General features: G+C 46.1%; 1 protein-coding gene across 1 annotated transcript in view; it reads right to left on the bottom strand.

The window, feature by feature from the left end:
• FAM234B (family with sequence similarity 234 member B) overlaps positions 1-15,082 on the bottom strand; it is a 36,706-nt gene extending 21,624 nt beyond the window's left edge. Inside the window, exons 1-3 of the mRNA XM_055570739.1 lie at positions 14,690-15,082; positions 14,454-14,570; positions 3,940-4,338 (exon numbers count right to left, since the gene is read on the bottom strand). Of these exons, the coding sequence (XP_055426714.1) occupies positions 3,940-4,338; positions 14,454-14,490 (436 nt within the window). The 5' untranslated portion in view covers positions 14,491-14,570; positions 14,690-15,082. The remainder of the gene's footprint in view (positions 1-3,939; positions 4,339-14,453; positions 14,571-14,689) is intronic.
• Between the last annotated feature and the right edge of the window lie 1,475 nt (positions 15,083-16,557).

Genomic DNA, 16,557 nt, shown 5'->3' with positions numbered 1-16,557 from the left:
TCTGCCTGTGCCTCTCACTAAGGACAGCTAGAATTTCTGGGCATTAAACGTAAGTCAAACATGAGAAGATTCTGGAAGGTGGAGAGAAGGCAGATCGGCTAGGGATGGTAAGCCCCGAGTAAGGACAATCTGGGGGTTCCCCTGGGCTTTCTTTGACCTCACATATCCCAGGCAGGGTGCTGCAGAAGCTGGCACCGCAGAAATGCCAGGGACACAAGGAAGGCCCCAGAAAAGCTGGTCTCCAGCCAAAGGACAGGAAAGGTGCAGCCCAGCAAGACGAAGAAGTTTTCAACAATAACCATTCTACTCCTGGCAAAAACCACAGATAAAACTGTGGCCCCACCCAGGCCCACAGGACAGGCCAAGTGGAAACCCTTTCCAAGTAACAAGGCCCCTCTCGCCCCCGGGTCATGTCAGAGAAGTCGGGTGAGGAGGCTGAACTCTCATCCTCGCCCAGCAGCAAGCACTCAGGCTTCCTTCCACACGCAAGGGAAGCCTAGAGTCCTTCCTCCACCAAGCATTCACGGGGCAGCCCCCCAGCCCTGGTGTCCTCAGAGGCCTGGACTTCCTCGTCCACCAAGCAGTGACAAGGTAGGCAGCATCACTCCTCCACACACACACACACAGTGTGCAGTCAGAGGCTGACTGTCAAATTCGGAGAGAATTCACACGTGGCTGGTGGAAGTGCAAACTGGTACAACCACTATGGAAAATGATTTAATATAAACTCCTAGACGTGTGGGCTTTCCAGGTGGCTCAGTAGTAAAGAATCTGCCTGCAAAGCAGGAGACACAGGTTTGACCCCTGGGTCAGGAAGATCCCCTAGAAAAAGGAATGGCTACCGACTCCAGTATTTTTTTTTTTTTTTTTTCACTCCAGTATTCTTGCCTAGAGAATCCCATGGACAGGGAAGACTGGCAGGCTATAGTCCATAGAGTTGCAAAAGAGTCTGACACAACTAAAGCAACTTAGCACGCACACATGCCTAGATATACAACACACCACGCCAACCAGCAATTTCACTCCCAGGTTTATGCTCAAAGGAAATTCTTACAGACTCCATCAGGAAACACATTCAGGAATCTTCTTAGTGGTGCTGCTGCTTAGCTGCTAAGTCGTGTCTGACCTCCTTTGCAACCCCATGGACTGCAGCCCGCCAGACTCCTCTGTCCATGGGATATCCCAGGCAAAAATACTGCAGTGGGTTACCATTTCCTTCTCCAGGGTAGTGGTATTAATTTTTTTTTTTCTGGTATTACTTTTAAAAAATAGAAACCACCTAAATGCTTGCCAACAATAAAATGGATCACTAAATCACAGGATATTCACACCATGGAAAATTAGTGGTGAAAATAAAGAAATTCTAGTGACAGTACATTGATAACAGATAAACCTCAAACATTTTCTTTAAATATGCTGAACAAAAAAGCAAGTCACAGAAGACCTCATGATTATATTTATATGACGTTCAAAAACAAGCAAAATTAAAGGATGGATCATTTAGGGATACAAATCTATGTGGCAAAACTTTAAACACAAGGAAAGGAATACCGACAGGAAACTCAGGACAGCGGAACCGTTTGGCGGACAGAGGGGATAAGGTGAGGAGGTGAAGGACACATGGGGAATTATAAGGTCTATGTGCACAGACTTTTCTCGGCCTCAACCTCAGGTGATAAGATTGTTCTTTTCTCCTGCTATACGGAGAGCATCTTTCTTTCACCTGGGAGTTTCATCTCCTGCTTTTAGGAAGGCTCGAAGATCAGTGGCCCTCTTGCACCTGTTGTTGTTCAAACACCTTCAACATACAACAGCCAATCCACCAAAGTGCCACAGTTGGGCTTGTGTGTTCTGAGCCCCTTCTGCCTGGTTCAGTTTACAAGAGACAGGACCACTCAACACTAACAGTTAGATGGGATCTCCAGACTTGATTCAGAGTAAGTTGTATTAAAGAAACCTGCTTTACCACCTAAGTGTCCATCAACAGGAATGGATAAAGATAAGATGTGGTACACTGCTATATTCAAAGTGCATAACCAACAAGGATCTCAATAAAGATACAGCACATGGAACTCTACTCAAATTATGTGGCAGCCTGGATGGGAGGAGGGTGTGAGAGAGAATAGATACATCTATAGGTATGGCTGAGTCCCTTGGCTGTTCACCTGAAACTATTACAACATTGTTAATTGGTTATATATCCTGATACATAACAAAAAGTTTAAAAAGAAAAGATATATACCCTGTATACAAATATGCATGCTGCTACTGCTAAGTCACTTCAGTCGTGTCCGACTCTGTGTGACCCCAGAGATGGCAGCCCACCAGGCTCCCCCATCCCTGAGATTCTCCAGGCAAGAACACTGGAGTGGGTTGCCATTTCCTTCTCCAATGCATGAAAGTGAAAAGTGAAAGTGAAGTCGCTTAGTCATGTCCGACCCTCAGCGACCCCATAGACTGCAGCCTACCAGGCTCCTCCATCCATGGGATTTTCCAGGCAGGAGTACTGGAGTGGGGTGCCATTGCCTTCTCCGATTACAAATATGCATACATATATACAATGGAATACTACTCAATCATAAAAAAAAATGAAATTTGCTATTTGCAGCAACATGGATGGACTTGGAGGGTATTATGCTAAATGAAATAAGGCAGACAAAAGACAAATACTGTTCAGGATCACTTATATGTAGAATCTCAAAAATACAACAAAACAGTGACTATAACAAAAAAAGAAGCAGACTCACAGCTACAGGGAACAAACCAATGGTTACCAGTGGAAGGGCAGAGCAACACAGAGGATTTTTTTAAAAGAGGTTATTATGGGATTATAAGAAACTACAGGTGAGAAACTTCTGAAAACTGTAAAGCACCATAAAATTTAAAGACTCTTTCCTTCAATAAAAAATATAATTAAAATAAAAAATAAAGAAACCTGCTCCAAAATGAGTCAAATAGCCAGAATTACTTGGGTAGCACTATTCCAACCATTAAGAGCAGGAAAAAAAAAAGTTACTGCAAGAAAGCAACTCTCTTTTTCTGGAAAAGAAATTATTTCATAAACAACAGTGTCCTACTGTAAAGCACAGGGAACTATATTCAATACCCTATGATAGCCCACAGTGGAAAGAACCTGAAAAAGAAGCTATAGATACAGATACAGCTGGATCACTTTGCTGTACGGCAGGAACCAATACAACATTGTAAGTCAACTATGAAAGTGAAACTGTTATTCCTTCTGTCATGCCCAACTCTTTGTGACCCCATGAACTGTAGCCCACCAGGCTCCTCTGTCCATGGGATTCTCCAGGCAAGAATACTGGAGTGGGCTGCCATTTCCTCCTCCAGGGAATCTTCCCCACCCAGGGATTGATCCCAGGTCTCCTGCACTGGAAGCAGATTCTTTACCCTCTGAGCCACCAAGGAAGCCCCCCAAATCAACTATATTTCAATAAAAAAATAAATTTTTAAAAATTATTCAAAAATTCAATTTAGACTGGGCTTCCACAATCAGCGACCGCCCAAGTGCCCTACAGGAGCCCTACAAGGCCTCTGGCCTGGCCAGGACAGGAGCTTTACTTTCTTTGTGAATCCTCCTTCCCCCGGCTCTGCCCTCCCCTGATCCAGCCTCAGCTGCACATCTAGAGCCCAGCAAACCAGGGCTTTCTCCTCTCTGTGTCCAAATAAGACCCTCCCCCAGTAGAAACACAGCCAGCCATCCTCCCAAAATTTTGGAACTGTACCGATCCATCTTTTTGTCTTATGTCCAACCTTAACTTCCAAACCATCTCTGCACACAGCAAGAGAAATGGTAGGTGACACGCGTTAACATGTAAAGACTTGAAGGAAATTTTCAATGTCATCAGGCACTTTCCAGAATGACACACGATAGAGTTTTACAGACTGAAACCCCCTACACTACCCCCTCCAGCCGCTTACCTCCCTGGGGACCCAGGTGGCGGCTCCACGTGCTGTGCAGGTCTCGGGGGGGACAGGGGATCAGGAAAGCACACACGAGCACTAGGACCATGGAGACCACCAGCATCAGCAGAAAGACGGATGTGCGCACACAGGACACGACGGAGGAGGCCGCCTTCTGCTCCAGGGCCCCCAAGGGCTCCAAGGGGTACCCCTCGGGGGTAACCTCGGAGAGACGTGGCTTCCCAGCCCCTGCAACCTCGGCATCCGAGTCGGGCTCCGGTGCCTCCCCCAGGGGGCTCTTCCCATTCTTGACCCCTCCGTTCTTCTGCTGCAGGTTAAGCACCAGATCATCTTCACTCTCATCGCTGTCGGCCTGTGTGAGGGGGTCATACTCCCCCAGGTCCGGGCTTTTCTTCCCTGAAAGACAGAAACCCAGACGGTCAAGGGGGACTTGCAAGGAAGACCCCTCAGTCAACACATGGAAACTGGAAACACCTAGGAGAACACACAGAACAGAACAGGTCTAGGCTGATAAGCCTGGACCGCGGAGCCATCTATAAAAACAGATGCCAGTGAAAGGGGGAAAGGATGGGGGAGAAAAAGAAAGAAAATCACAGTGTTCTGGAACAGGGCTCCCCAACAGAGAACTGGGTCACACAGCAGGAGGCAAGAGGTGGGTGAGCAAGTAAAGCTCCATCTGTATTTATAGCCATTCCCCATCACTCAGCTTCCCCCGTGGCTCAGCTGGTAAAGAACCCGCCTGTCAATGCAAGGGATGTGGAATCCCTGGGTTACGAAGATCCCCTGGAGAAGGGAATGGCAACCTGCTCTAGTGCTCTTGCCTGGGAAATCCCATGGACAGAGGAGCCTGGCAGGCTACAGTCCATGGGGTTGCAAAGAGTCAGACGTGACTGGGCGCTTGTGCACACACTCACATACACACTCCATCACTCAAATCACTGTCTGAGCTCTGCCTTCTGTCAAATCAGAGGCGGCATTAGATTCTTATAAGAGTGTGAACCCTACTGTAAACAGCCCATGAGAGGGATCTAGTATTCCACCAGACCAGTCCCTGCTGCCAAAAAGGTTGGGCACTGCTGTTCTAAAATGATCACTTTCATGAATTTAAGAACATTCGAAAAGAAATAGAAAATAGCTAACTTCAAATACTAGTTTTTTTAAAAAAGTTGTTAGTTTGTGTGATTCTCAGTAACGAAACGACCATGGCTCTTCCATGGGTCTTGCATACACCTAATGTGTATATTTCCTTTGATTTTCGTAGAGTGGTGATGTTCCAATCTGTCCCATGACTCCTCTAAACTTTTAGAACCATTGTTCTCTGCACACCGCTCCTCACAGGCCAGTATGTGTGACTTCCCAGTAGTTTCTGGGCTTCGCAGGTGGCACTAGTGCTAAAGAACCCTCCTGCCAAGGCAGGAGACATAAGAGACTCGGGTTCAATCCCTGAGTCGGGAAGATACCCTCTAGGAGGAAATGGCAACCCACTCCAGTATTCTTGCCTCTGTCCATGGACAGAGGAGCCTGGTGGGCTACAGTTCATGGGGTCCCAAAGAGTCAGACACAACTGAAGCGACTTAGCACAAAACTGTTTCTACAGAAACCACGAAGAAAGTCAAATGCTGAAAGTCACCTGGAGACATCTTACCAAAAACTTAGTTTTGAGAATCTTCCTGAGAGTCTAACACCCTTTCAGTGCATGTTTCAGTAAACAGTGGTTACCTGAAAATTGCTATTCTGATCCTGCAGGCTGGGAGTGGTGGAATCTAGCAGGCACGTGGAGATGGAGGACTTGTCTTGACACTAGTTTACACAATAAGCACCCCAGTTTTATTTAGACCGTGTCTTTGCTGGGGTGGCAGGAGGCGGACATTTACGAGGGTAGAGGGGGTTAAACCTTCCTCCTCCCAAGCTGCCCCCTTCCCTAAGTGCCAGCAACTGGAGGAGTTTATGCCTTTATTTCAGGCTTATTATGGTTGTTTAGTCACTAAGTCATGTCCAGTTCTTTTGCGACCCTATGGACTGTAGCCCACCAGGCTCCTCTGTCCATGGAATTTCCAAAGCAAGAATACTGGAGTGGGCTGCCATTTCCTTCTCCAACGGATCTTTCCAACCCAGGGATTGAAACTGTGTCTCCTGCATTGCGTCTCCTGCATTGGCAGGCAGATTCTTTACCACTGAGCCACTGTTATGAGGATTAAATAATTCATGCATGGTTCTCGGTGCTGACGTAAAAGTCAAGCTCAATAAATTTCAGCTTCTGTTATTACTGTTGGTATTCTATCTCTCCTCTGCCCTCACCCCATCTCCTCATCCCCAGGTTAAATATCTCTACCTTTTCAACCCATTACTTGAAGAAGCATTATTTCAGGTGTCCATGACACCCCGGTCCCTCTCCTCTGGACACAACATGTCCATGCTCTTCAAAGGACAGTTCCCAGACCTGAATATGGTCCCAGGGGTGCGGTCTGACCAGTGGAGGGCAGAGGGGCCACTACAATTCAAAACCTGTAACTAGGATCAAACCAGTCAATCCTAAAGGAAATCTACCCTAAATATTCATTGGAAAGACTGACACTGAAGCTGAAGCTCCAATACTTAGGCCACCTGATGCAAAGAGCTGACTCACCGGAAAAGACCCTGATGCTGGGAAAGACTGAAGGCAGGAGGATAAGGGGGCGACAGAGGATGAGATGGTTAGATAGAATCACTGACTCAATGCACATGAATCTGAGCAAACTCCGGACACAGTGGAAAACAGGGAAGGCTCGCGTGCTGTAGTCCATGGGGCCACAGTCACAACCTAGCGCGTGAACAGCAACCACCACCACCTAGGGTCAGGCCAGCTTTCTTGGTCGTCCCATCACTGATTCAGCTAAAACTGATTCAACAACTGATTCAACTAAAACTCCAAAGCACTTTCTACATATGCTCAAAGCCATCCTACAATTACATGATTTTTAGCATCAAGTGACAAATTCAGCATGAACACTAACTGAATTCCATTTTCCTAGTCAGTTTCCAGCATGCAACAAATACGGCCTAAAACAGCATCTCTGCCAAAGTGAAATTACGACTGTAATACCAGTGAAAAAACAGTTTAAAGGAAATCCATTTTCGTTTTATGATCTACTATCACAGGGAAGACGAGAACTTGACTGCAAATGCTGCAGAGACTGGTAAAAATCCTTTAATAAATCTATAAATTACAAGCATTGTTTGAAAATCAAAGCCTCTGTCGAACTGGTCCCTCTAAAAAGATTATGTGCTGCTAGTTAACGATGGCAAAGGATGGCCTTTCTGTCAGTCTCTCCCTAGAACCAGAGGGCAAGAAAAAGAAACAAAAATAGAAAAAGAATAAAAAAGGAAACAGCCACATCCCCAAACTGTAATTTATGAAAAGTCATTGCCAAAGGCAGTGAAACTTGCATCCAACTGAGGAAGTATATTAAGAATAGGGACATACATCTCAGGTCTCCAGCAAGGAGCCGAGTTCACGCAATTAATAATAGTGATGACATGGATGACCAGTGGAAATGTACTAAGAGCTCCTACGCCAGGCACTGGTCCATGCGCTTACAGGGGTTAATGCATTTAATCCTCACAACCACCCCAGGAGGTAGGTGCCATTATTATCCCCATTTTATCAACAAGAAGATTAAAATATAAAGAGGTCAGTTGCCTGAGATCACAGAATTAACAAGAAAAGCCAGGATTCAACATCAGGCAATTTGATTAGAATCCACGGCTCTAACCAATCAGTTGTGCTGCCTCCCTCGTTCCCCAGATATAAAGCCAAACCAAATAATCTTTTGCTCAGAAAGACAAAGCGTGGGGGTCCCAGAAGCATCAATGAGCCTCATTCAACACCACAGTGTGAACAGCCAAGATAAGACTGAAGAAGAAAGAGAACGCGCTTTTCTCTTTACAAGAAGCAGGCTGGCAGCGCGGCAGGTTAGAAAAGGTAACATTGGCAGTTCTCAAGGGGCGGATTTTTTTGGACAGTGTGGGTCCAATCAGGAGACAGAAACCAGCCACTAATTCAAACAGGAGTTTCATGCAGAGACTGATTAAACAGTGAAAGGAAAGTAAATATAAATCTGGGAAGAGAAATCCAAAAGGTATCATGGAATGGGGAGACTGTAGCCCAGAAGAAGAATTGGAATTTAAAGGGTCCAGATCCACGTTTACAGATCAGACAACAAAAGCGAATGTGGAGCTCAGGGTCAATAAACTGACAACTGGCACAAGTAACAAGGGACTTCCCCAAGGGCTTACAGTGTAAAGAATCGGCCTGCAATGCAGGAGACACAGAGAGTCAGGAAGATCTCCTGGAGGAGAGAATGGCAACCCACTCCATTATTCTTGCCTGAAAAACCCATGGACAGAGGAGTCTGGTGGGCTACCATCCATGGGGTCGCAGAATCGGACATGACTGATCATGCACGCACAATAAGAAACAAAGAAGTAAATGCTAAACCAGCATTCTGAGGCCCTGCAACAGATGCCAGCCTGTGACGAAAGCAACATCCACAAAGGAAGAGCGCTGGTGGGAAAGGGATTCGAGTTGACAGCCTAGCTTAGGTTCCAGCCTCAGCTGCCCAAATTCATTCAGCCTCTGCCCACCAGTCAGCCAATAGCTGGCTGTAAAACAGCCGCCCATCCAAATACGAATAGAAATCAGAACACAGCCATCATTAGTACTCAGTCCATGAGCTACTGCAAAGTTCTACAAACACTCAAGAAAGAAATTACAACAAAACCCAGCAAACAAAAACCCAGCTACAGAACAAATGCTGGACAAGTGATACCACAAAATGGAAGAAATAGTGAACAGATACTTCCCCCTAGAATCCAAGAAATTCAAGCAATTGCCTTCTCTGAAATAAGGGCTCATGGAAAAACAGAACATTTCTAAGAAGAAATGATGATTCAACAGAGAAGATGAAAAGTAAACAAGGAGGACTCAGGAAAATGATGGAAGGAAAGAATAAAACAATCTTACAAAGGATATCCTTATTGGGATCGGCAAAAAGAGCCGAAATGGCTGAAAAGAGCATCAGAGATGTAAAGGTTAGACTGTGAAAATCAGGCAAGATGAAACTGAAATAACAAGGGCTGGCAGTTTTGAGCACTTACTATACTCTCTTTCAAGCCCTTTACCTGCCTTAGCTCAGTAAATTATCACAGCAACTCTTTGAGGCAGACACAATATTATCTCCATTTTAAAGATGAGGAAACTGAGGTTTGGAAGTTTAAGGCCCATAGTTAAACAGCAAATAAGCGATAGTACAAGGATTCAGTCCCAGGCAGTGTGGCTTGAAGGCTGTACTATCTCGGCACTTCATAAGAAAAATAGCAAGGTATTTAAAAGGACTAGAAAGAAAAGTACAGATATAGAGGATAAAAGTGATCCAATCCACACGTAACTGAAGAAGAAAATAGAAAAGAGAATGGAACCAAAAATGATTTAAAAGACATACGAATAAAGCTCCTGCAGTTAAGTGTTAGTTGCTCAGTCATGTCCAACTCTCTGGGATCCCATGGACTGTAGCCCACCAGGCTCCTCTGTCCATGGGATTCTCCAGGCAAGAATAGTGGAGTGGGTTGCCGTGCCCTTCTCCAGGAGATCCTCCCAACCCAGGGATCGAACCCAGGTCTCCTGCATTGCAGGTGGATTCTTTATAATCTGAGCCAGCAGGGAAGCCCATACGAAAAAGGTTCCTACAGTAGAGCAAGACCTGAAACTGCAGAATAAGATGTCCACTGAGTCTCAAGAAAAACTGATACAGAGCAATCAATACTGAAATATATCCTAGTAAAGGCAAAGAACTTCAAGGACAAAGACAGACTCCTATGAGCAGCCAGTCATTCCAAGAGAAAAAAAAGCAAGTCACAAATGGTGGGAACAAAAACCAGGCTGACTTCTCCACAGCAAAACACATTACTAAATGACAGTGTGGCAATATGGAAAAATCCTCAAAGAAAGAAAAGGAGACCGCAAAATCCAAGAACTGACCCAGACATGATATTTCTGAAGTACAGAGGCAAGCACAAAAGATCACATATGCTTTCTTTAAGGGATCACAGATTACAACCAGTGCTTGGCTAAATTACAGAGGAAAATAAATATTGACTTTTTTACTATTAATATGTATTTTTCCAGAACATGCAAAAACAACCTTCCACTTAATTATTACAGCAAGTTTCAATTACAGAAGTCCTAAGTAAAATATTTTTTCTATCTATTCACAGAAAAAGAGTGAAATATATAGTACATCACTTGCCTAAAGTTATACTCAGGCTGAGGAGTAACATCCAATCCATGCTTCAAAGCTCAGGGAACTTTACCAACATCTTGTCTGCTGATTTCAGCCACCACCCACATTTTTAGTCAATGAAAGGTTTTCAGAAAATAAAGAGAGGACACTGATTTCAGAATGTGCTTAGACTCTCAGTTGTGTCCAACTCTTTGCAACCCCTGGACTGTGGCCTGCCAGGCTCCTCTGTCCGAGTGGCTTGCCATTTCCTTCTCCAGGGAATCTTTCTGACCCAGGAATAAAACCTGTGTCTCGTACATCTCCTGCATTGCCAGGTGGATTCTTTACCACTAGTCTCACCTGGGAAGCCCAATTTCAGAATGCTGCCGCTGCTGCTGCTAAGTCGCTTCACTCGTGTCCGACTCTGTGCAACCCCATAGATGGGAAGCCCACCAGGCTCCCCCGTCCCTGGGATTCTCCAGGCAAGAACACTGGAGTGGGTTGCCATTTCCTTCTCCAATGCATGAAAGTGAAAAGTGAAAGTGAAGTCGCTCAGTCGTGTCCGACTCTTAGCGACCCCATGCACTGCAGCCCACCAGGCTCCTCCGTCCATGGGATTTTCCAGGCAAAAGTACCAGAGTGGGGTGCCATTGCCTTCTCCAGATCATAGTGCTAATGATGAAGATAATAATGCCTGACACTTACTGAATAATTAACATATATCAAAGGTCAACAAACTTCTTAAGCACATCCATCTCTTTTACTATCCCAAATAACCCTACTGTATGGCTAACAGTGAAAGGTTCCATAATAATATTATTAGTACATATGAAGAAACTAAAGGTTAAAGAGAATCTTATAAAGAGTGGATTAATCCAAGTCGGTCTCATGCTCTTCACCACCATTCTGTTCTGCTTCCTTACACATAAAAATAGTGAGGATGTCATTGTGGTGATTTTGCAATATCTACAAATATCAAATTATTCGTACACCTGAAACTAATACAATGTTATATGTCAATGATACTCAATGTAAAAAAATAAAAAAACAGTGAGGATGTTAACTAAAGTAACATTATACAGTAGCCAAAACAGGATAACAGCTTCACAGACCCAACTACAGAGTACCCAAAAAGGGCTTTCAGAAAGCAACTTCCATCTAATATAAAAGCTAACAGTTGTATTTGTGGTAGAAGGGAGAAAGGGCAAGAGGGAGAAAAGCAAAAGCATGAGAAAAAACCCCCAAAGACCCACATCACCTAAAAAAACATACAGCCTTTGTACCTGGGCCTAGACTCAACATTCGAAAAAGGAACATCATGGTATCTGGTCCCATCATTTCATGGTAAACAGATGGGGAAAAAGTGGAAACAGTGTCAGATTTCATTTGGGGCTCCAAAATCACTGTGGACAGTGACTGTAGCCATGGAATTAAAAGACACTTGCTCCTTGGAAGAAAAACTATGACAGCGTGTTAAAAAGTTGAGACATCACTTTGCCGACAAACATCTGTGTGGTCAAAGCTATGGTTTTTCCAGTAGTCACGTACGGATGTGAGAGTTGAGCCATAAAGAAGGCTGAGCACTGAAGAATTGATGCTTTTGAACTGTGGTGTTTGAGAAGACTCATGAGAGTCCCTTGGACAGCCAACAGATCAAACCAGTCAATCCTAAAGGAAATCAATCCTGAATATTCATTGGAAGGACTGATGCTGATCCAATACTATGGCCACCTGATCGAAGAACTGACTCACTGGAAAAGACCCTGATGCTGAGAAAGATTGAAGGCAGGAGGAGAAAGACAACGACAGAGGATGAGACAGTTGGATCCATCACCAACTCAATGAACATGAGTTTGGGTAAGTTCCGGGAGTTGGGATGGACAAGGAAGCCTGGCGTGCTGCAGTCTATGGGTCACAAAGAGTTGGACACGACTTAGCGACTGAACAACAACAACCTGGACCTAAAAGTGTCAAGAGTACCTGAGTGCTTAGGGCCCTACTGCTGTTAACACACACAGGTCCAGGACCAGACTGTGCTTCCCCGACCCGGTCAGCTGACACACTTACTGCATCTGAATACTCCAGGAGTAACAATGAAGCCTCAGCATGCAAAAGAGCTCAAGAGTTTCAAAAGCAAGATTTTTTGTTTTGCATTTCCAGCCTTTGAGAATGACAATTAGCTATATGAGAGGGGGCGAGGGGCTTCCCTTGTGGCTCAGCTGGTAGAGAATCTGCCTGCAATGCAGAAGACCTGGGTTCGATCCCTGTGTTGGGAAGATCCCCTAGAGAAAGGAAAGGCTACCCACTCCAGTATTCTGGCCTGGAGAATTCCATGGACTATACAGTCCATGGGGTCGAAAAGAGTCGGACACTACTGAGCAACTTTCACTTCACCTCACTTCAGAGGGGGCATGAGGGGGGAAAAGAATCTAAAAGAAAAGGAGAAACAAAGCTAAATATGTCTGACATCCCATTACCCCTTGGGAGGATATCTATGCTATGCTATGTAGGCGTGCTCAGCCATGTCTGACTCTTTGTGACCCCATGGACTACAGCCTGCCAGGTGCCTCTGTCCATGGGATTCTCCAGGCAAGAATATTGGAGTGGGTTCTCATTTCCTCCTCCAGGGGATCTTCCCAACACAGGGATCGAAGCCGAGTCTCCTGAGTGGAGTCTTTATCACTGCGTCACCTGAGAAGCCCATGGGAGGACACTACCCTACACTAAGGATATACACGGCTACTCTCTTCAAAATAAATCCTGCAGGTTAAGGGTTATCCCCATTCTATTCCAGTGTTACATACACACTCCAACAGAGAGATCAACGTTCCTTCCAGAGTTATAATGAGACCATGTGCAAAGAAAAAGTGTCTGAAGTCATGAAATCTGGGGACAGAAATGCAAATTCATATCAAATTCACAACCAACCCAGTGTCAGCTGTGGCACAATAGAGCAGACTGGAAACTCCTTGAGAACAGGGACCCTCCACTGGGCATCCGCCAGCCACCCAACCAGCCCTCTCTACCCATGCTGGGGAAGCAGCTGTGTTTCTCACTAACAACTTACCAGCAAACAAACAGTTTATAGTTTAATGTTTAAAATGTATTTAGGTGGGACTTCCTTGATAGTCCAGTGGTTAAGACTTTGCCTTCCAATGCAGGGGGTGTAGGTTTGATCCCTGGTCGGGGAGCTAAGATCCCCCATGCCTCACAGCCGAAAGGAAAAAAAAAAAAAAAAAAAAAACCAAAACATAAAACAGAAGCAATACTGTAACAAATTCAATAAAGACTTTAAAAATGGTCCACATCAAAAATAACAACAAACAAACTTATTTAGATAAAAGCATACATTTTTCTAAAGCCTTAAAATCTAAAATTTATTTGAGCAGAATAAATATACTTTTATTAAAATAGCAAGTTTCTAGCAGGACAGTTCCATTCTGGAGGTTTAAAAGGAAAAACAAAACCTTGGAGCTGTTGCCCCCAAGTGCTGAATTAGCTCTGACTTCACCACTAGTGCCTCCTTAAAAGAATATTCCATCCATTATCTGCAACTTACCAGTGCAAATAAATTATCCTCATAAATGCTCAGGCTTGAGAGCCTGAGGCTGAACAAGTGGAACCCAAGGCCCAGAATCTAAAGTCAGAAGACCCGCCATGTTCAAGTCCAGGCTTTTCCTATGCTGTTTGTGCGACCCTGGACAAGTCAATTTGACAGATAATTTATTTTTTAGAAGGGGAAATACCTGTTCCACCTACCTCACCGCAGCATCAATGCTGTCATTAAATGGAGAGGCTGCTGCAAAGGGGTCACTCGTCATCCTGCCGCCCTCTTGCCCCCAACCCCCAGTCCAGCCTAAGACGGAAAGAGTTGGAGACCCTCCCGTAGGTCCTTCGCGGCGCTCGGTAAAGGATGCTAACCTCATCGCCCTCCCCTGGGGACGGCGGCGACGCGCGCCCAGACATCCGCCGCCGCCGCAGCGCCAGGCCACCATCCCGGCGCGCCTTCAGGGTCCTTCCCCCAGCGTTTCCCAGGTTCGCCCCGCGCCGGCAACCTCCGACGCGCCAGGCGCCTCTTTTGCCCCCTGGTGGCGCGTGGACCCCAGCCCGCGGGGGGTGCACCGTCTCGCCTCCGCGCGCCTGCAGCTCCACTCGGGCTGGGGCCAGACTCCGATAGGCTTCGTCCCCGGGAGCCTGGAGTCCCCAGCCCCCCAAGTCCGGCGTGAGCGGGGTGGTCGCGAGGTTGCAGCTTACCGGGGAGCTTGAGCGCCCTGGACAGCACGGTCGCCATGGTGGAGGCCCCGGTGCGCGTGCGCGCGCTCGCGTCCTGCCGGGAAGTGTAGTTCGCAGTCGAGGTGCGCGGGCCGGGACCTGAAAAGGTGGGAGCCGGGCGGCGTGGCAGGGCCTGGAGGAGGCGTCCGCTGCCGCCTCCGCGCCCACGTGCGCGCTCCTGCCCCTCCACCCCGCCCCCTCCGGGACAGATGCCTTACTGGGCAGGTCACGTCACCGCGCTGAACCTCACTCTCCTCCTCCGTGAAATGGGGATCTGATACAGCCCGCGGCTTGCAGTGAGCACGGAATGAGATAATAGATAGGAGGCAAGGGTTGTGAAATACGCCTGGGCTTTGGAGTCAGACGGGTTTGAATTCCGCCCACATCCCTCGCTGGGCAAGTCACTTGTATGACTAAGCTTCAGCTTAGATATGGAGATAATAGCACCTACTTCAGGAGCATATTGTGAGGATGGTATTACATAATCTATTTAAAACGCGTAGCACACAGCAGGCACCTAGTAAGTGTGTTTCTCTACGTTTCTCAGGTTAAAGGCGAGGTTTCCCCTGGAGCTCTAAGCTTCATCTCTGGTTACCAGTTCTTTACAGGGATCCACTCAGCACCCTACCCCGCAGCTTCCAGCTTGAAAGGTCTAAGAACGCAAGATCAGACCTGTTTCTTCCCCTCAGGCACCAAGAGGTAGGCATTTTAGTCCAGGAATGCTGAAGACATTATTTATCTTAGAACTGAAGCAGACCTTAGAGACTTCGTGTTTTACTGAAGAGAAAACTGAGATCTATAAAGGTGATGTGACTTGCTGCTGCTGCTAAGTCACTTCAGTCGTGTCCGATTCTGTGCGACCCCATAGAGGCAGCCCACCAGGCTCCCCCATCCCTGGGATTCTCCAGGCAAGAACACTGGACTGGGTTGCCATTTCCTTCTCCAATGCATGAAAGTGAAAAGTGAAAGGGAAGTCGCTCAGTCATGTCCGACTCTTTGCAACCCCATGAATCCCAGCACGCCAGGCCTCCCTGTCCATCACCAACTCCGGGAGTTCACTCAGACTCACATCCATCGAGTCAGTGATGCCATCCAGCCATCTCATCCTCTGTTGTCCCCTTCTCCTCCTGCCCCCAATCCCTCCCAGCATCAGAGTCTTTTCCAATGAGTCAGCTCTTCGCATGAGGTGCCCAAAGTACTGGAGTTTCACCTTCAGCATCATTCCCTCCAAAGAAATCCCAGGGCTGATTTCGTTCAGAATAGACTGGTTAGATCTCCTTGCAATCCAAGGGACTCTCAAGAGTCTTCTCCAACACCACAGTTCAAAGGAATCAATTCCTCAGCGTTCTGCCTTCTTCATAGTCCAACTCTCACATCCATACATGACCACTGGAAAAACCATAGCCTTGACTAGACGGACCTTTGTTGGCAAAGTAATGTCTCTGCTTTTCAATATGCTATCTAGGTTGGTCAAAACTTTTCTTCCAAGGAGTAAGCGTCTTTTAATTTCATGGCTGCAGTCACCATCTGCAATGATTTTGGAGCCCAGAAAAATAAAGTCAGCCACTCTTTCCACTGTTTCCCCATCTATTTCCCATGAAGTGATGGGACCAGATGCCATGATCTTAGTTTTCTGAATGGTGAGCTTTAAGCCAACTTTTTCACTCTCCTCTTTCACTTTCATCAGGAGGCTTTTTAGTTCCTCTTCACTTTCTGCCATAAGGCTGGTGTCATCTGCATACCTGAAGTTATTGATATTTCTCCCGGCAATCTTGATTCCAGCTTGTGTTTCTTCCAGTCCAGCGTTTCTCTTGACGTACTCTGCATATAAGTTAAATAAGCAGGGTGACAATATACAACCTTGACATACTCATTTTCCTATTCGGAACCAGTCTGTTGTTCCATGTCCAGTTCTAACTGTTGCTTCCTGACCTGTATACAGGTTTCTCAAGAGGCAGATCAGGTGGTCTGGTATTCCCATCTCTTTCAGAATTTTCCACAGTTTCTTGTGATCCACACAGTCAAAGGCTTTGGCTTAGTCAATAAAGCAGAAATAGATGTTTTTCTGGAACTCTCTTGCTTTTTC

Source organism: Bubalus kerabau, chromosome 1, assembly GCF_029407905.1.
Source record: "Bubalus kerabau isolate K-KA32 ecotype Philippines breed swamp buffalo chromosome 1, PCC_UOA_SB_1v2, whole genome shotgun sequence".
In the NCBI taxonomy this organism is placed as follows: Eukaryota; Metazoa; Chordata; class Mammalia; order Artiodactyla; family Bovidae; genus Bubalus; species Bubalus kerabau.
This window is presented reverse-complemented; position numbering and strand designations above follow the sequence as displayed.